We start from the raw sequence: 19,788 nt of genomic DNA, 5'->3' as shown, positions 1-19,788 counted from the left end.
AAACAAATTCCCATATTTTCAACACATGGTAGGAACTGAAAGCCATCTTTGTTTGAGGAGGCACCATTTACACAGCGGACCATGTGAGTCTACGACAGCCAATCAGAAGGCAGACAGCGCAGAGTATCGGCCAATCAGAGGCTGCGCCTGGAGGGGAAGCGCGTTGTTCAAAAACCAGACTGAGTCGGTAAAAATATCTCAGCTGAGAGTCTCAGACTCACAACCAGCAACGGGCTGTAGACCTCTGTTAGCTACTCAGTTACAAGCGATTTAGTCGAGATTTAACTTAATATTTATGATTTTAGTCAGACTACAGATATTTAGATTTACTGTGGCACCACAAGAATAACATTTAGCTACAGAAATCAGTCGTTCATCGTCAGTTTCGACACTCGGGGTAAGTTGAATCAACGCTAAGCTGCCTAAGGTTCTCATATACAAAACAACAAACCTGTAAATAAATCTGTAATATTGTACACTGGCTAATAGTAACTTTTACCAAACTTGTCAATTGTTACTGGGTTTGTTTATGCGGTGGGAGAGACCAAAGCATTTTCAAAATTTCAAATTTCTTTATCTAGGTCAGTCACGCAAACACCTTGTGTTGTAAAGTCAGACCACAGGTAATCTAATAATATCAACAAAATTACATGGATCTGCTCTTGTTACCTATTTTTGGGACAAACACTCAGATCCAACAGTCAAACCTGATCTCCAGACACTTTGCACATGTTTCAATTTTACTATAACTCGTAAATTAAAAGATAATGTTATTTTCTTGAAAACTGAAAGTGTTCTGCAGTATCGTCTTAGTGTTTTAAACTTTATTCCTTGTTCTGTGTTAGTTTATTTTCATCTGCAGGGGCTTTGTTTTCAACATTTGCTGCATTTAATATAATCCCTCAGCAGTAAACTTGTTCAGACAGGTGATTAGCTTTGGAAACCAGTTCCTGTTTGACAACTCTTGCAAGAGCAAACAAGGCTTCAACCAGTTTTTGTGTTTTCTCAGCTTGTCTCATGACTCGCCTTTTTTCAGCACCAAACTAATCCACTTGTGCAGTGACCCATTCAAAATCACTAAAATAATCATACACATTAGTCAATTTTTGCCATTTGGCAAAAAGTTTATCAATGTTTTTTTTGTTTGCTGAAAGTGTTGTTTTGGCTCCAAAAGTGCACATTTGTGTGTAATCTGATGACTGAATGTAAAAGTGACATGGTGAACCTCAAATGCAACTTCAGACTCAGTGAGGTTTTAAATTCCAAGATGATTAATTTCTGCTCTTGTGTCAGGTGAACATGGCACTATTGTTGTCCTCCCCGTGTGGATTCCGCTCAGATGAGGACGAGGATATGGCTGTGTTTGAGTCCACTGCAGCAGAGCATGGTTTCACCAGACCACGTCTACCTGAAATCTCTGTGATTTCCCCTGGCCTGGAACCCAGGCCATCGATTACAGAACCGGTGAGAGTTGATCGAAGTTTGGTTTGCATTTATTTTAAACAAAATGTATCTACACTGAACTTTTCTCGATTATTTCTGATTACAGTCCTACTTTTAACCCTTTTAATAACTGATCAATTAAAGTGTTTTTTAATTTATTCTTATAGAAACTGGCCGTGAAACCCTCAGTGGTGAGACAAGGAAGCCATGATCAGGGGAACAGTGAAAAGGTGAAGGTTTATCTGCGGATTCGTCCACTGACTGAAGTGGAGAAAGAGAGAGGAGAAGAACAAGTAAGACTCTGCTTTATTTACCTTGCTTCCCTTGTGGGATTTGACTTCATTTTCTCAGTTTCCTCAAGGCTTAATCCCAAATCAGATGAAAATTTTTTCTTTATACCGCTGCCCATCCAACCAATTTGTCAGACACTGTTCACCTGATTCTTTTCAAAGTTCACACACATGTTCATTACATTTGCCTTTCTCTGAATTTTTACTTTTTTTTTTTTTTTTTTCTTCAACAAATTTTTGAAATTAAGACTCAAAATGAATCCCAGGGTATAGGCAGGGTATAAGTAAGCAGGAGGGGCAAAGTGTTGTGCAACCAAGCAGGGGTATTAATAAGCTCTGCTTACTTTTTCACTTTTAGGTATTTGGAATCCATGGCTATTAAACAGGAAACATTTACTGAGTAAAGTGAAGTGAGTTTATTGGTTTGACCCTTTAAATGTGCTCAAAGTTTAGTCATTTTTATTTTAGGGCTCTGTTGCTGTTCAAGATGAAGAGACACTACTCCTCAAAGCTCCAAAGGACTCTCAGAACATGAAGAATGCAGAGAGGGGAATTACCCAGAGCTTGCACAAGTTTAGTTTCTCAAAGGTAGGAAAGTGTTTTCCTGCAGTAAATATAATAAACTGCTTTACCTTGAACCATTTTGTGTCTGTAAGTATTTGGCTGTTTGGAAGTGTGACCCAGACTTAAGCACCTTCTCATCCTCCTTTTATAGCTCATTATTACACATATTCTGCATTCAACACACAACTGTCTTTTCTTAGACAGACATGTATTAACTTCTTGATAATATTTCTCAATTTAATCCTCACTGATATTTTTACTTTTGTAAAATAGTACAATTGTTCTTTTGTAGATATTTGGGCCTGAAACCACACAGCAGCAGTTTTATGAGTGTACGATGAAAACTATGGTAAAAGATGTGCTTCAAGGAGAAAACAGACTCCTCTACACTTACGGTGTCACCAACTCTGGAAAGACTTACACTGTTCAGGGTATGCATCTTTTTCTTTTTGGCAGAGATAATGGGATGCTGCATTATAAATAGGTTTGGTGATACTCATGTTTGCATCTCCTCTGATCTACAGGCAGCGGTCGTGAAGCTGGCCTGGTGCCTCGGGCTTTGGTGTCTATGTTCAGGAAACTGCAGGGTCGCCTGTACGGTGCCATGGACCTGAAGCCTGTCATGTATCAGGATGTACGACATTTGGAGCCTGGTGAGGTCAGGGCAGAGGAAATCCGCAGAAACTCTCTGCTCAAGGAGGTAAAAACAGAAACAAACTGTATGTTCAGAAAAATGGATAATTCTTACTCTAGCAGTGTTTAATCCCATGGCATGCTCCTCTTATTTATAGTTGAGAATGTTACTTGTAGATACTGGGTTTACATGGATCATTAAAAGGCATCGAATTTTTTCCTCTTTCCTATGCTTTAATTCATGTTAAATGTCTTAAATTGATCTTTCTTTAAAGTTTTTACAATGCCAATACATACTAAGTACTTATATTATATATATATATATATATATATATATATATATTTTTTTTTTTTTTTTTTTTTTTTTTAAATGCTGCAGACAACAACAATTCCCATGTGACCCAAAAGTAATTTTTCATGTTACAGTAAATATGGATAAAACTGCTGGAATCCTAAGCACAGTGTGTGTTTTCTTCTTATGTGTCATAGGATGAACACCAGACTTCTCGCCGAGGTGGAACCACTTCAGTCTGGGACAGTGGCATTGCAGGATTGTCCTCTACTACTCATATTGCCACCCAACTTGAAGGTGAGCCTGATGATTAGAATATTACAACGGGCACTTGTGCGCCTTGACTGCAGCCATAGGTTTAAAGGTTGTGAAATGGCGATTAATTACTTCCTGTGAACTTGTATAGCTCTATTACATTGGTATTGGCAGTTTATTTAGTTGATATGCTATGTTATGCCATGCATGTGTTTCAGTCACACACTGATTTTTGCCACTTTTGTAGATACTGACAGTGTGTGCCTGGAGCCTGACAGCCTCTCCCACAGTGGAGGGGATGACCTGGAGGAGGGGGTGCAGTTTTCTATCTGGGTATCCTTCTATGAGATCTACAATGAGTTCCTTTATGACTTACTGGATGCTTCACCATCGCTGCAGCCCAGAAAAAGGGCCACTCTGCGGCTGAGTGACGACAAGCAGGGCAATCCCTACGTGAAAGGTAGCACTGATTAATTCAGACACAATATTTTGAATGCACTGAGTAGCACACAAACACTTTTGTTTTATTACTATTGTAACTACACCCATCTGATATGTCACACTTCATGAAGCAAGAAATGGTGTGAGAAACTAGTTTCTTTCATTTGAAGTGCACTTAGCCTGCAGTCCCGTCACACTTCATTTGGGCCACATTATAGAAAACAATGAAATGGATAGAATAGATAATGATTTGTTTCGACTTTTAAAGTGTAGCCGCAGTCTCATTTTGTGCATGTTTCCCGGTTGTTGACAGACCTGACCTGGATTCAGGTCCGCAGTGCTGAGGAAGCGTGGAGGATTTTGAGAGCTGGACGCCGTAACCAGAGCTTCGCCAGCACTCATCTTAACCAGAACTCTAGCCGCAGGTGAGAGCACATACAACTATTTCCCCTCAAGGCTTCAAATGTTTTTATATAATACATTTGACTGGTTTTATTAATCTTTCATATTTAAATTTTTTATCTCTTCAGCCATTGCATTTTCTCTGTCCGAGTCCTACACATCCGCCCAGAGGCAGATTCAGGCCAACCCATGCACATCAGCGAGTAAGATATTTTTACATGCACACATTTCCCTTCAGCTTAGTTTTGATTGTGGTTTATTTCAGTTTAGGTGCACATATTCCTTAATCTCATTTACCTTGGGCTTCATTTTGTTCTTCATAGACTGACTGTGTGTGATCTGGCTGGGTCAGAACGGTGTAAAGAGCAACGCAACGGTGAAAGGATGAAGGAGGCCAACAACATCAACACCTCCCTTCTAACACTGGGACGCTGTATTGCTGCTCTGAGGCACAATCAGAACAACAAGTGTGTGCTCCATCTTCACATCAGTGACAAAAGAAATACACACTGCATACACAAACCTATACATTTATATTTTTATTGGAATATTAAAACCTGGCTCAAGCTATTTACAGGAGTGATATTTAGCTTTTTTAAATGGAATTATGCATTTTAAAAGATTTCCCTGTGGTCTACATAAACTGTAAATGTTATGCTTGGGTCTGAATTCTTCATTAATTCACCTCCACAGGTCCATCTTCAACCCTATTTCTGAGTAATGACACCAGAAAGGTTGTTTTGAGCTCTGGCCCTTTAAATTACAAGTGAGCCACTTCACGCCCCACCCCCTCCAGGTTGTTGACCGTGCTGCTCTGTCCTATTCAGCCATTTGTGTTCAGTAATACAACCAACAACTGAACATTTTAGGTATTTGGCTCGAAGTTTGGACATATTTTCAGTTTTTACTACAACTGCTGCTGCTGATAAACAATTAAGGCGTACTCTGAGAAATGTCCATCGTAAGTCTTGACCTTATATGTGCAAATGTCATGATGTAACTAGTAATTAAACATAACAAATTAAATAGCAATTTAAACAGGTTGTAGAAATCCACTTGATTTCTGCCGGAATAAATATAAAGATAGCTTTGCAGCACCTGGAGGGTTCAAATTCAAACTTTTTCAACTATTAGGGTCCAAATACACAAATAAATGTACCAAAGACTAATAAAAGTGGGTTTAGCAAAATATGACCCCTTTGAGAGAGAAGCTCATTCTGAGAATTTGAATCATGTCTTCACAGGTCACGTCCTCCTCAAGTAGTGCCTTTCAGGGACAGTAAATTAACCCGGGTACTGCAGGGCTTCTTCTGTGGCCGAGGCATCTCCAGCATGGTGGTCAACATCAACCCGTGTGCCTCCATCTACGACGAGACCCTCCAAGCCCTCAAATTCTCTGCAATTGCGACTCAAGTAAAATATTTTTGCTTTGTTTCAACCAGATCAGTCTCATCCAGCCTTTGTTCTTCTAGTTTAATATTGACTCTCATGTCATTTCAGTTGGTGCACGGCCCATCCACAAAGACTCGAGTGGCCTACATCCTGTCTCTGCTGCGAGAACCAGCAGCGCATGGCAACGAAAGCACTGTGATTGAGGAGGATGAGGAAGACAGCGATGGTGAAGAGGGAGATATGACCATGTTAAATAATGAGGTAACATCCAATCCATGTATGTAACACAATCAAAGACTACGTTCAGACAGCAGGTCTTGATGCACAATTCGGATTTTTTGGTGAAATCCGATTTTTTTGTGTGCTCGTTCATATTACACATTAAATGCAACTTCTGTCAGTTTTGAGTATGAACAGGATGCAACCCTAAAGTGACCCGCATGCACAAAAGAGGTCCTGACGTAATACGTGACCACGCAGGCACACACTGTGTTTATGAAAGTAACACTCCTGGGATGCAGAATTGTGATGTTTGTCGCATTTCAACAAAGTAAAGATCAGATAAATGCAACCAGACTGAAGTCGCATTGCAAAATATTGGATACGTATCAGATTTAGGACCACGTATGAAAGTGGCCTGGGTCAGATTTGAAAAAAATCGGATTTGTGCTGTTCAAACTGTCTTAACAGATCAGATACTGGTCACATGTGGGCAAAAAATTTAATTTAGGCCACATTTGCCCGCAGTCTGAAAGTAGCCAAAGAAGGATTTAAGTGAACAACACCCTGCTTTTTTATTTTAAATTAAATTACTTCATGTTCAACCAGTCAGCATCTTTTTGCCCTCACAAGTGTTTCTTACCTTTTAAAAAAAAAAACAGTTCAGTAAAGCGTGGTAAATATTTGTCCATCATGTGTAATAACTTGCTGTTCTTTATCCAGGCTTTGCTTCGGGCCATAGATATTCTGAAAAGAGAGGTGCAGCGCCAGTGGGAGGAGAAAGAGGTTCTGGAGGCAAATGTGAGGGAGCAAGTGGTCTCTGAGATGATGGAGATCATCTCTGGAATGCAAGATGGTTTCAGGTGAGTGTGTTGAGTGTATACTGTATAAAAATAAAAAGTCTGGGTTTTAATGTACTGTATCCAGGCTGCAGTGGGTTATGAATTTGTGGTCAGTCTTTTTAAAGTGATACATCATGTCCATCCATCTACCATCCCATTAAAATTGGAAAAGGCTTCAAAATGTACGTGTACATACCTTCTACCCATGCAGTGAGACTCTGGAGGCAGAGAGAGCTCTGATTGAAGAGAGATACGAGGACAAAATCTCCAGCCTGCAGAAACATTTGAAGCTCTTTTACAGCCAGGAGCTGAAGGTGAGAACTAAGAGACAACAAGCAGGGTTCCCACGGGGTCTTAAAAGTCTTGAATTTACAAATCTGCATTTAATGCCTTAAAAAAAGTCTTTAAAAGGTATTAAATTTGATATGGTAGATCTTAAGTTATGTTGCCATAAACTTGTTCACTTTATTGTGTTTAAATGTGTCCGTTAAATGTCAAAGCTGCAAAGACAGTAACATGAGTCAACTCAGTTCCACCCGTTCCAACCCGACGATTTATATTGAAATTAGGAACCAATTATTGATAACTTTACAGCCCTCAGTGAGAAATGATCACAGAACATTCAGTTCAACACATGCACAACCGTTAGTTCAACTTGGAACGATAAGAATGAAGGCGTTGGAATAAATAAATACATTAGAATACACACATTCTTAGAGTCATGAGTTTTTGCTAGTGTTGCTTTTCTACGTAGTCTTAAAAAGTCTTAAATTTACCTTGTAGAAACCTGTAGGAACCCTGAACAAGACAGTCATAAACTCCCCAAACAGTCTGATATGTGTCCATACTTACACTGTAGATTTCTGCTGCTGTACCATAGTGATTGCTTATTTTCCTTTTCATCCTTTTTCTCAGGAGCGTGATCAGGAGATTGAGGCTTTGACTGCAGCGTTAGAAAAAAAGAAAGCCGCTGAGCAGAACTCCTCAGTGTCAGAGGTTGACTGTGAAGGGCCTCGACGCTCTCACCGCCTTAACCCTCAGGCGGAAGTCGGCAGGCTGCGAGCTGAACTGGACCAGTGTCGAGCTGAGCTGCTTGCCAAGACACAAGGTATAGACGTGCTGAAAAACTGGTCTTTGTGAAGCTTTTCTAAAATACCTGATTCGTAAAGTAGTTGACCTTGTGTGTTTCTACAGAGCTGACAAAGTTAAAGATGCAGCTGGAGATCCCAGGTCCAACAGGAGCACTGACTGGTGCTGCCGACCGCAAACTGCAGGAGGGTCAGCGGGTGAGTGACTGCTGCACTAAAACAAACTGTACAAACATACAAACCCCTTTTTATCTGCAGAAAGACTAAGTTTCTGAGTGTATCTTTGCATCAGAACCTGCGTCAGCTGCGTCTGGATCTGCAGAGGCTGGGGGTGGATCTGCAGTCTGGGGAAAGGGCCTGTTGCCGCAACACGGGAGGGGAACGGCTACGCCAGGCGCTGACGGCTGCAGACGAGACACTGGCCAAACAGGTACAGACTGAACTCAACAGATGCATCAGGCTTATGTTTCTGTGTCTGAGCTCATTATTGTAATGATGGACAATAAACAGACACTGGATTTATCTTCTTATGGAAATGTCCACAATATGAGCGCTAAATACACAATGGTCCCAACCCATAATTAACTAATTACTAATTAATGCAGTATCAACAAGATTAGGTAAATAAACTGATATTTCATTCATTTTCTGAACTGCTCCATCCTTGTGGGCTACTATTGTGCAAAGGTAGGGTACACCCTGAATGTGACAATTCATGCTCACTATTTAGATCACAGGTGTCAAACATGTGGCCTGGGGGCCAAATCCGGCCCGCCAAAGGATCCAATTTGGCCTGTGGGATAAATTTGTGAAATGCAAAAATTAAACCGAAGATATTAACAGTCAAGGATGTTAAAATCATTTTAGGTCAATTCAATCTAAAGTGGGTAAGACTAGTAAAATACTATAATAATTACCTATAAATAATGATTAATAATATTTTTTCTCTTTGTTTTAGTGTAAACAAAGTAAAATTACACAAAAATGTTTACATTTACAGACTAACCTTTTACAAAAAGTGAATAACCTGAACAAATAAGAACAGCCTGAAATGTCTTAAGAGAAGTTTGTGGAATTTTACCAATATTCTGTCTGTTACTAGATGTTTTGTGTATTTTTAGATCCACTGTGATCTGAAAGTTGTGGTGAACATGTATAAATGATAAACTATGGTGCAATATTGTTAAAATTGCACTTATGTTTCTTGAGAATTTTCAGGTTCATATATTTTTGTTATGTTCAAGTACAGTTCATAAATGCAAACATTTTCATTACGGAATTTTACTTTTTTCACTCAAAAACATAGAAAAAACGTTGGAGTTGATATTATTTATAAATTCTTATCCTATTATTTTACTGGTCTGGCCCACTATATATCATATTAGGTTGTATGTGGACCCTGAACTAAAATGAGTTTGACACCCCTGATTTAGATCATCCTATTAGTGCCCGCTCCCCCACCAGCTGATGTTGGAATTGAACCCAGGACCTTCTTGCTGTGAGGCGACAGTGCTTAACATTTCACCGTGTCATCCACTAATCTTACTTAAATAATCAATTATATAATTAAAGTAGATAAATGGTACAGAACAATCCCAGCCTCCTGTCACTGTTCCATCAGTTTTCATTGTATCGTACCTTTTTGAGACTCACTACATTGGTATACAGTCATTTTTAGGAAACATTGAAAATCTAATTTAACCTTTCTCTTTACTTTTTCCCCCTCTTTTTCTCCTTCCTAACAATATTGATGCACAGCAAGCTTTTTAACATAATCAAGGTTTCTAACCTCTGCACCAGGTGATTTGTGTGTGAGCATGTGACTGTTCCTCATCCTTCACCTCCTGCTCTGTCTAACCCTGTCCACTCACGTCTTCTTAGGACCAGGTCCTGGTGGAGCTCCAGAACAGCCTGACGCTGGTCAAGGCTGACTTGAGGCGAAAAGCAGAGACCCTGGCCCAGACCCAGTCCGCCCGGCCCCTGCTGCCCCCCTCTGAATACCCCTCCTCAGCAACACTGCACTCCTGCAAAAAGAGAGGCTGCGCGGCTGCAGCTGCAAGTGACAATGAAAACCGGCCTCCACAAAAACGGCCCTTCTTCCAGTCTCTGTTCCCAACGCGCACTCCGACACGGAAATACAACACACGCACTGCTGAAGAGGCAAACGTTACCCCTTACTCGCAAATCTTACGGTCTCGGCAGCATTCTCCACCTCCCAGCCCGGTCCTCACCCCTCGCAGCCTCAGGGGGAAATACTGAACTGTTTTTCTTAAACGCTTTAATTTGTTTTTATATTTTTATCTTTCAAACATGGTTATAAATGCTTGAAACTTTATAGCATTATATACACTATTTCTATTTGTGTATATTCACTTTTTACAGTGTAACTCATCTGCTGTTAAGCCAAATACAGTTATGACTTTCAAGCCAGTAAATCAGTTTGCTTATATAATGCTTTATATATATAAAACTAGGGTGTGCGATACTCGCTTAGATCAGCAAGTAATGTAAAACTGTACAGCTCCAGAAATGCACACGTGTTTATTCAACTGCCTCTGCAAGTGATTTTTTTTTAATGTTCTTTAAATACACTGTTTGCAGTAATTAAAGTCCTTTGCACAGATTCAATGTTTTATTCATATTACAAAACAATTCTCCTTGAATTTACCAAGAAGAGTCCTTGCACAACAGGTACTATTTACATATAAACAGCATGGATAGGATGAGACCCAACTGCAAATGTAAGTATTCTTTGCAGTTCACACAAACACTGCTCATGTATTTAAAACCTGTATAAAGACATCAAGCCTTTCATTTCTTACACTATAGTATTCATCTTTAAGAAAGAACTGAAGTTTGCCAATCATATAATCCAATGTCAAGGTAGAGTATGCATAATTTAGGAAGATTTTTAACACTGGATAAACACTTCATTCTGAAGGTAACTGATTTTTAAATGCCAAAAATAAGGTATATTTAACTTCTATAGTTAGATTTTCCTAAATTGCACAGACTGAACCTTTATATCAAATTATAAGACTAGCAAACCTGAATTCGACAGCAATGCAATATAATCTGAATTTCTATTTTTGGCATAAAATTGTTTTGCCTTCAAAATAAGGTATTTATCCACAGAGGGAGTGTTAAAGTTGAATGTGGACTGAGCCGATACCCACTTAACCCAAAAAGTCCAGGAAAAAAAAAGTAATAACAGGCTCCAGTGAGGGCATTTTATGATATTTAGATGCAATGTGCAACTTCGGTGTTAGATGCCACGAAGTCTTCCCCACCTGCACTTTTAATAGGCGTCCTTTATACACCAACCAGTCGACTTCTGTAACACTGGCAAGTGTTGGGTAAAGTCTTGCAGAGCCTCTGTTTCATGCTGCAGAAATCACTAGTAGTCCTTTAAAGTGTCACTGAACAGAGGTGGAGGGTCAGGGTGTGAAGGAGATGAGGTTCAATGGGGAAACCCTCCTGACCGGGGTGTTATTGGACAGTGGCGCGAACAGCTCTGCTGACGGCGTCTCGATCTGATCTCGAACCTGTGAGATTTGCCTCAGCAGAGCCTTTCCCTCCTCGCGAGCCTGCAGATAAAAGTCACCAGCAGTTAGTGTCTTTGTGCAACTGCAACTAGGAAAAAAAAAGTACTCGAGGCCATCTAATCAGAGTCTGTATTGACACTTACATCGTTGTAGTCGCAGCAGCGTTGGGCACACAGGGATGCCTCGTCGTACAGCTTGTTCTTGAAATAGTACTGACCCAGGTAACGCAGGGCTGTGCTCACCTCGGCATGCTCCAGTTGTTCCTGCAAGTACAAGTTCATCCCAAATTACACTGAGGGTATTTGACATCTCTACCAATGGGAAAATAATGGTATTCCAATAAAAGACAAAGTGGTGGAAAGAAGTTTTTGGACATCCCATGCATTTGTGATACAATGCATTAAGAATCACTCTTGAAGTCGTTTAACTCTGCCAAGTATTGTTCCATTCTCCAAACCCACACATTCTCTTCTGTACATGCTCTGTTCCATCAAGGTCAAAACTGGATGTTTTAGTAAGATGTACAAGAACCTTATTTTCTAGAGATATAGTAATGAATGGGAGTACAACAATAATAGTTACTGATGGTATGTAACCATTTGTTCTCTTTCTATAATTTAATGGCTGACCTATTCTTTGTTATGGACTGTATTCATTAGCTGATTAGCCAAGTCATGTAAAATTGAAATAGGACAATATAAGCTCGGCTTCTTCCTACTCTTTTTCGGACATAAAGTATTGTTAAAGAGCCACAATGAAATAGTTAAACAATTGTGTGACATTTGTTTTCTTTTTTGGTTGATTTATTTCTACATATTAGGGTGTCCTTTTAATTCTGGAGTTTCTTTTTCTTACTTGTGTTCGAAATAAAGTCTATCTATATTTGTAAGATAATGAAATGCATCCAGGGCATGAAATGTTGAAACTGTCAAGAATTTAGTTTTATTACCCCGCCCCCCCCAAAGGGCAGGAAAGGGGTATTGTTTTTGTTTTGGTTTGTTTGTTAACACTAACAGCAAAACTATTGGTTGAATTCATACCAAATTTGGTTTGTAGATTGCCAGTGACCCAGAATAGATCTGATCACATTTTGGGAACAGCAGGTCAAAGTTTAAATTTTTAATGAATTTTTAAAACCTTTTTTTCTCCCCATTTACTTATAATGGGAAAAATTTTAAATGTCTGTAGCAGCAAAACTATTGGTTGAATTCATACTACAGACGCATAGACATGATGACATCAGCTGGATCGATGCCAAAATAAGCTACAATACGTCCGAGGGGTGGGGTTTATTGTGTCTGGCACCACTTGTTTTTTTTTCCTTGTAAACAAAAACAAATCATTTTTATTCGTTTGTGTCCATCTGATGTAGCCACACCTTTTGAAACACAAAAACTGAATGATAATATTTGAGATTGTGTAAAATTTGAAGGATGTATAAAAACTGTTCCAGTACTGTACAGCTGTAAGTAACATTATGAGAATTTGAAATTAAGAAAACATCAAAATGAATATCTACTTTTCTCCAAAAAGAAATATAAACTTTGTCCACTGTAATTACAGATATATTCTTGAAGCACTCACCCCACATGAGAAAATGTCTTGAATGTAAAGCATGTAACACTGAGCAGCATCATCGGACTCATTCAGCTGTTCATGGAGCCTGACGTAAGGAACCAGATGAATTAGTAGTGAAGGTTTTCTGACTGGAATTCATTTTTTTGATATGACAGCAACAAGAAATGCCTTCAAATATAAATCTTTTTTAGACCACCTGAGCTGTTTTATTGATTTTTCTTAAATATATTTATGGCCTTTGACGACAGACACTTACTTGGCCAGTTTGAGTAAAGCCATTTTCTCGACATCTCCCACAGAGTATGCCCTCCAGTAACACTAAGAAAATAAAGAGGAGAATATGTCACAGGCTAATCGATAACACACTGGAACGCTTGTGGCATTTAGCACAAAACCGATCATTTCAGATTAATATTTCTACCTTCTTGGCTTCCACTTGCTGGGACAGTCTTTCGTAACTTTCACCCAGTGCGACTAACATGCGTGAATCATTGGGCCTGAAAAAATAGTATTTGTAGGTTTTAAAGTAAAGTAAATGCAATTTTGATTCTATCACACCAGTGTCAAAGCCCTATACCTGAGCTGATGAGCCTTTCGATAATAGTACAAACAGTAAAAGGGCATCTTGAGGATCTCGTACGTCTGGCCCAAGCCATACCAGGCTCTGTAGTCCCGCTTGTTCACCTCGATGGCATGTCTAACAGGAAATGTAAATTAATAAAATACAGAACAATGCATGCACCACTTCTTCCTCATTTCTAAGGTCTAACAAATTGAAACTCCATTCATAGCACAATGTTGAAATCCGATATTATTGTTTTGTCCCCTACACCCAGTCTGACCTGTAGGCCTGGATGGCAGCCGACGTGTTCTTCATTTCCATATATTCATGGCCCATGAGAGTCCAGGCTCCCAGACAGCGAGGGTTCAGTTTAAGGGCTCGCTGGAAGTACAGGGCTGCCTTTTCATGCTGAGAGCGTAAGCTGTAATAGTTACCTGTGGATCACATGACATGAGCTTTTGACACAAAACACATTTAAGATTTCAGACCCCAGTCATCTGAGACGCCAAAAAAAATGTACGGGAGAGAAAGACGATAAGTGGTGTGGGGAAAAAAAAAAAAGGACACTTGCCTGAAATCAGCAGGGAATCATATTTACGGGAATTCAGGTGAGAAAATAAGAGTTCATAAATTGTTCCGAAAAATAAGCAATAAAAAGGTAATAAAGGGTTTTCAGTTTTGAATCCTGGTGCCTCTAACATTTTACTGATGTTTTTTATATTGCTTATTTTTTTGGTTTATGCTTATCCTGTTTTTCCATATACTCCACCCCTGTCCATGATGAACAATTCCCTCATACACATCTAGATTTTATATTGATGTCCAAGTGAAGCACCCACGAATATGTATTTTGTTCAGCATTTACAGTTAACTGGTAATAGTTGCTTAGATATTTTACTTTGGACCAAAGCTACAGACTGACCCACTGTCACTGTGATCCCTGAAGCCAAGGTGTGTTTCATAAAGTCAAGGATCTTTCAAGGATTAATATACATAAAGCAACGTCATCAGATTTTGTCAAAGAACTGCTGCAATATCTTTCCTTTGGAGAATTTAAGGACTCTACTGTGGATTCCCAGCAATGTATGAGCCCCGATAATCTCTCCATAAATATGCAGTTAGAGGAAAAAGAGCCGACGACAACTAAAAATAAAGCTTCAGCTAAAACGAATAAAGAGCTGCTGGACTCATCTTCATTCATTTTTACATCTGCTTCTTCTTATTAGTCGAGATGAGGCAGATGTATTCAAGTTATATAGCACAGCGCACTGAAAAAGCCAATTTAATGAGCTTATAAATAAACAGATGGAACTTCCAGAAAAAAATTGAGAGAGATTGAGAAAAGAAATCACAAAATACATGAAATTATAATACATTGGCGTAATATTACAATACTCCTGAATTATGGAACACTATGTCATACAGCGCAACAGGAATTCATCAGTTCAATCACAGGCAAATGAAAACAGCATTATTTTTAACATGAATTTTAAAATAATATCTATACTTGAGGTGAAGATAAGTATGTTCCATGTTACACCAGATAAGATATATGATGCTTTACCATTATACCTGCTCTTGTAAATGTAATTAGTTTTCTATTAGATACCATTGTCGTGTGTCAATGTGTTACTGAATGAGTGTATTGATCATGAGGAAGGAGTCTACGACAGAAGTGACCATCATGAAAGGACACTTGACTTTAAAAAACAGACTCAGCCTCTATTGCATCCAGAAAAACATGCTATAAATGGTGTCTCAGTGCTTCTGTAAACAAGTCACATTAGTGTCATCGTCTCACCGATCACACAGCAGGTCTCCACTCGGTACTTGTCAATCTCCACCAGGTTGTGGGCCAGGTAACTCAGCTCTGGCTTCATGCCCTGTGAAAAGAGCAGTTACCATTAGCAACCAAGGCACAGCTCATTTTATAAATTCTTATTTGTGAAATAAACAACTAAAATGTTCATTTAAAGCCTTCACTTGAATCAAAAAATTTACATTTTTTGAAGGCGGAGTTTCTGCAGGTTTCCACAGCTTAATTTATTACTAAATTCAGCATTTATTTATTGCAGGAGGCTTCAATTTCATGATTTTCATCAGGTTTACTCAATGTATTTTTCAAGCTTGAACCTGTTGAAGCTGTACTAAACATACGAGTCAGGTAAACAATTTTAATATGTTACTTTCTACCTGGAGCCTAATTTTACAAGACATGTCATGTTAGTTCACACACTAGCTGGTTGTACAGTTTACCTTTACCTGCTGGTTCTGTTTGTTCCATTTTCTAGTTTTAATACAATCAATACAATTTTTCCCCAAAACTGAACTGAACATACTGTGAATGTCATGATTCAATCAATTTAATGACCTCTTTAAATGTCATTCAAGGGCTAAGGTTAGGATTGTTCAACTTTAGACTTGTCTCACTTTTACGTAGAGCAGGTTGGAGAATGTGTCCATGTTGTCGATGCGAAATGGATCCTGATCCCTGAGCTCGTAGAATAGTGCCAAAGCTTGATCAATATCTGAAATGAATAGAGACAGCACTATAAGACTCTGTTCATCCTCAGGTCATTATCCAAACTGACAAATTTCAGGGGAAAATGTGATAAGGTGAAACCTCTGATGTTGTGATAGGCAACAGCAATCTGAGAGATGATGTAAGTGCTCTTAGAAAAGCCAGCCTCGATGAGGTTCTGGTACTTCTGTAAGGCCTCTTTGATCATCTGCAGCTCTGTGTACATATGGGCCATGAAGAAGTCTCTGATCCAGCAGTCGGGCAGAGACAGTGACTTTAACTGGGAGAAAGAAAGGCTAAGTTAGATGGAGCCATTTGAGAACATTTCAGTACTACTGGGCTGTATTTTGAGGATTGATTTTTAACATAAAATGGCCCACTGATTTCTTTGGTACATTAAGCTGAGGACACAGAACCATTCACCATTTTTATATGTGGGTAAACATAAAGGTAGGTACCATTTCAGTATTGGTGACAAGATTGCTGAGCTCCAGCCACGCTCCCCAGTGCAGAGGGAGTGCATGGATCGCCTCAACAAACACATCCACGGCTTCCTTCAGCAAATCCAGCTTCCGTAGCACAACCCCATACCTGTGTTTTAACACAAACACATACAGATAAAGAACAGTGTCCACGCCACACCTTTAACTTCTTCTTCACTAAAAGTATAGTTCACAATGAGTTTTAGAAAACACCACCTCGTCACCTGACCCACATAATTACAATGTTCATTATTTAGTACAAAAGTCTGCAGCTGTGTCAGGTTCCACTTCATAAGTTTCTGTTTTCAACTGATCTGGAGAACAGGCTCATTATACACATGTAGCTTAAATATCCTGTAGACCATGACTGAGTGCACTGATGCATGAAAAACAATGAAAAACAGTTTGATGGTTTAACACTGATGCAGGTCACTTTATCATACATTTACCCATTTGGTGTCAGATTTGTAGTTTCCAAGAAAGAACCCCATCTATATTGGAAAATACTTTGCTTTACTTGTAGCTTTTAGAAGGTCATTCTTTCTTCTTTCTTTTTTGCAGGAACTTTCACCCCTCCGTCCAGTATTTCTGAGCCTCTTTGTGACAGCCGTTTTGTTTTTTTTACTGTTGCATATGAACAATAGAAACATGCATGTGTCTCTTAAAATCTATGACAGACTAGATGTCTCTAAACCTTTGAACGGCACTGTACACGGAAAATGCTTTAAAAGAAAACCAAAAGAACTGACTATATGTCCTTGTACATCTTTTATTTTTCATTATAATGATCAGCCTGGCTAATTGTTGGATCCAATATTCAGCATTTTTACAATAATTACATTTCCTCTATAAAAACAATAAATCCATTTTAAAATGAAGTACGTTTTCTGCGATTAAAACCTTCTAAATTATCTGTTTAGTTTACTTATTAGAATTGTCTGTTAACTTTAAAACAAATGCTGCTAGTGGCTACCTGAACATTTCATTCTATTAGTTTAACATATTCTTAAAGACACTGTCACTTTATTCTACATTTTAACACATAGATTCAAATTTTTACAGCAAATGTGTATTGGTTCAGTTATTGATGTTTTCATTACTAATAGTCAGTAGCAGTCCTGAAAGAAAAAAAAGATTAAAAATGGTTTGTACATTTTGGAGGAAGGTACTTACAGGTACAGGGTGAAGCCATCCAACTCTCCTGCAGTGTGTTTCTTACTCAGCTCAACCCTCAGCTCTCGCAATGCTTCATTTCGTACCTGACCCTTCTCCAAAGGACCTATAACCGTATAGAAAAGTTGAGTATCAAAGAGGTAAACAAAATTATTTCTCTTTTATCAATACAATGATCTAAATACACAAGTGCTCACCCAGGCTATCCACAGTCTCATCATCTTTCTTCTTTTCACCTGACTGAAGACAAACATAGGAACTGTGAGAGGGAAAGCTGATATGTTACGAAATAAGTAATGAAGATATGCTAGATATATCTACACAATCTCACCAGGTAGCGAGAATACATATAGAGGAAATAAGCCTTCTTGCTGCAGCAGCCTTTCAAAAAGTAAGCTGCACGGTCATACTCTTTCAGGTCAAAGTAGGATTTAGCCAGAGTAAGAGCATCAAGATCCTGTGCATCTTCCTGTAGTAGGCAGAGAAAGAAAGAAATAATCCTAATAATCTTCACCTTCATTATAATATAACTGTAATAAATGGGACCTGTTCATGTCACTTTAATACTCCTTTTCAAGATACAATCTGTCAGCAGGGGGCACTACTACACAACAACTCACAGTCACACTATCTGTGAAACATTTTGCATCAATTGTCTTGGGTTTTACTTGCTTAAGTTATTGTCTCATTTCACTAATGCTCAAATTAACTTCTTTACTTTTGTATGAAATACATCAAAGGAGTATTTTTTTATTTTTTTTTTTAACTTTGAGGCATTCTGGGTGTGAAAATAGTCCAGGCAAATTAATGTTTTCAATAACTGAATTTTTTTAAAAAAGTGCAATTATTTATTTATTTTTTTATAATCTATGCATTTGTACTAGAAATATATTACGCACGATAAAAATAGAATGGTAAGCAGGACATCTACATTTCCATCTGATGGATGATGCATTTATGAAAACTCTTTTCTTGAGTCTAGTTCTCACACTATGAAATGAATACAGTGGAAATGACAAACAGCAGATAAAGAATGTGATAAATAACACTGGTGATCGAAACCTGTAGATAACGATCATAATATGAAATGAGAGCATTAAACCAACAATGAAGGCGAGAAAAGGTGTACAAACCTCGGTGAAGGCAGGTTGTGGAGGTAATTCATCCTTGGGAAGTGGATCTAAAGCAAAGGCCAGTTCAGAAGCCCTGGAACATAAAACAAAAACAAAACAAAAAAACTTCACGGTAAAACAACAAAAGCAAAGTTTAAGAGAAACAGGCTTCAGCAGCACGTATTATTAATACTGTCGCACTAATTATTTTTTACATACAAGTAATCAGACTTTTACTAATAAAAATAATCTGCTAATAGTCGTATATGCACCATGTATTCAGTAAAAAGCTAACACTGTATTCATTTTGATATAGGATCTGTCAATAGCTAACGTAGCTAACAGATTCACAGCTTGGCGTTAATACATATTGGCAGAAATAACAGAGGAGAAGGATAATTGGAGCATTAAACACAATTAGTCTTACCACTTCGCACTGTGCAAAAGTCCCCGTTCTTTACACAGCAAAATGACCGATATTAGCTGTTTTTTAATTTGCACCAGATCTCCAAACTCACTGCACAGAGCCGCCATTTTCATATTTTACTGAACGGGTTTGTGATTGGTGGGTGAGGAATTTATAACGGAAGTCCTGCCCATATTACTTTCGCCACTTCCGCTTCCCTCCTGTCCACCTCATAAGGGTAAGTAAACACAGCCATTTACTATGAATATTGTTTTATTTGAAGAAGAAAACATTCAGATGAATGGAGAAATATGGCATTGCATATTAAATAAATATAAGATGCAAAAAAAATTAACTGACGTATTTGTCTGTTTAGCCATATATCCAGTAGATTACTTAACCTTCCTACCAACTGAGAAGAAAAAAGTAAAATAAAACAAATAAAACAAGCAAGATGTTATTATGTAATTAATCTGAGAAGACATGCAATAAAATGCAGATTAACTAAGAACTAAAATACAGCTTATATGTAGGCTGTGTACAATGTT

The 19,788-nt window shown here is 38.4% G+C and overlaps 2 protein-coding genes across 4 annotated transcripts; one reads left to right on the top strand and one right to left on the bottom strand.

The window, feature by feature from the left end:
- The first annotated feature begins 8 nt into the window (after positions 1–8).
- On the top strand, positions 9–10,484 carry kif20a (kinesin family member 20A). 3 transcript variants are annotated; one of them, XM_030155071.1, is made up of 20 exons: positions 9–397; positions 1,294–1,464; positions 1,611–1,736; positions 2,202–2,321; positions 2,590–2,728; positions 2,822–2,997; positions 3,420–3,519; positions 3,725–3,937; positions 4,232–4,343; positions 4,449–4,523; positions 4,644–4,787; positions 5,565–5,733; positions 5,821–5,973; positions 6,655–6,794; positions 6,985–7,087; positions 7,689–7,881; positions 7,968–8,059; positions 8,154–8,291; positions 9,620–9,661; positions 9,743–9,872. In XM_030155071.1, the coding sequence occupies exons 2-19, from the start codon at positions 1,300–1,302 to the stop codon at positions 9,629–9,631; spliced, it is 2,370 nt and encodes a 789-aa protein (XP_030010931.1). In that variant the 5' UTR covers positions 9–397; positions 1,294–1,299; the 3' UTR covers positions 9,632–9,661; positions 9,743–9,872. The 3 variants fall into 3 exon arrangements, with proteins under 3 accessions (XP_030010931.1, XP_030010929.1, XP_030010930.1); XM_030155069.1 differs by lacking the exon at positions 9,620–9,661 and having other exon boundaries at positions 9,743–10,484; XM_030155070.1 differs by lacking the exons at positions 9–397; positions 9,620–9,661 and adding an exon at positions 920–926 and having other exon boundaries at positions 9,743–10,484.
- Positions 10,481–19,378, bottom strand: cdc23 (CDC23 (cell division cycle 23, yeast, homolog)). The gene is made up of 16 exons (XM_030155074.1): positions 19,262–19,378; positions 18,856–18,928; positions 18,054–18,191; positions 17,920–17,962; positions 17,723–17,828; positions 16,526–16,658; positions 16,170–16,347; positions 15,977–16,074; positions 15,348–15,429; positions 13,827–13,980; positions 13,562–13,681; positions 13,406–13,481; positions 13,241–13,302; positions 12,991–13,069; positions 11,550–11,669; positions 10,481–11,448 (listed from the first exon to the last, which is right to left on the bottom strand). Exons 1-16 carry the CDS (start codon positions 19,372–19,374, stop codon positions 11,299–11,301), a joined length of 1,725 nt encoding a protein of 574 aa, XP_030010934.1. The 5' UTR covers positions 19,375–19,378; the 3' UTR covers positions 10,481–11,298.
- Between the last annotated feature and the right edge of the window lie 410 nt (positions 19,379–19,788).

This window comes from Sphaeramia orbicularis, chromosome 14 (assembly GCF_902148855.1).
Source record: "Sphaeramia orbicularis chromosome 14, fSphaOr1.1, whole genome shotgun sequence".
In the NCBI taxonomy this organism is placed as follows: Eukaryota; Metazoa; Chordata; class Actinopteri; order Kurtiformes; family Apogonidae; genus Sphaeramia; species Sphaeramia orbicularis.
This window is presented reverse-complemented; position numbering and strand designations above follow the sequence as displayed.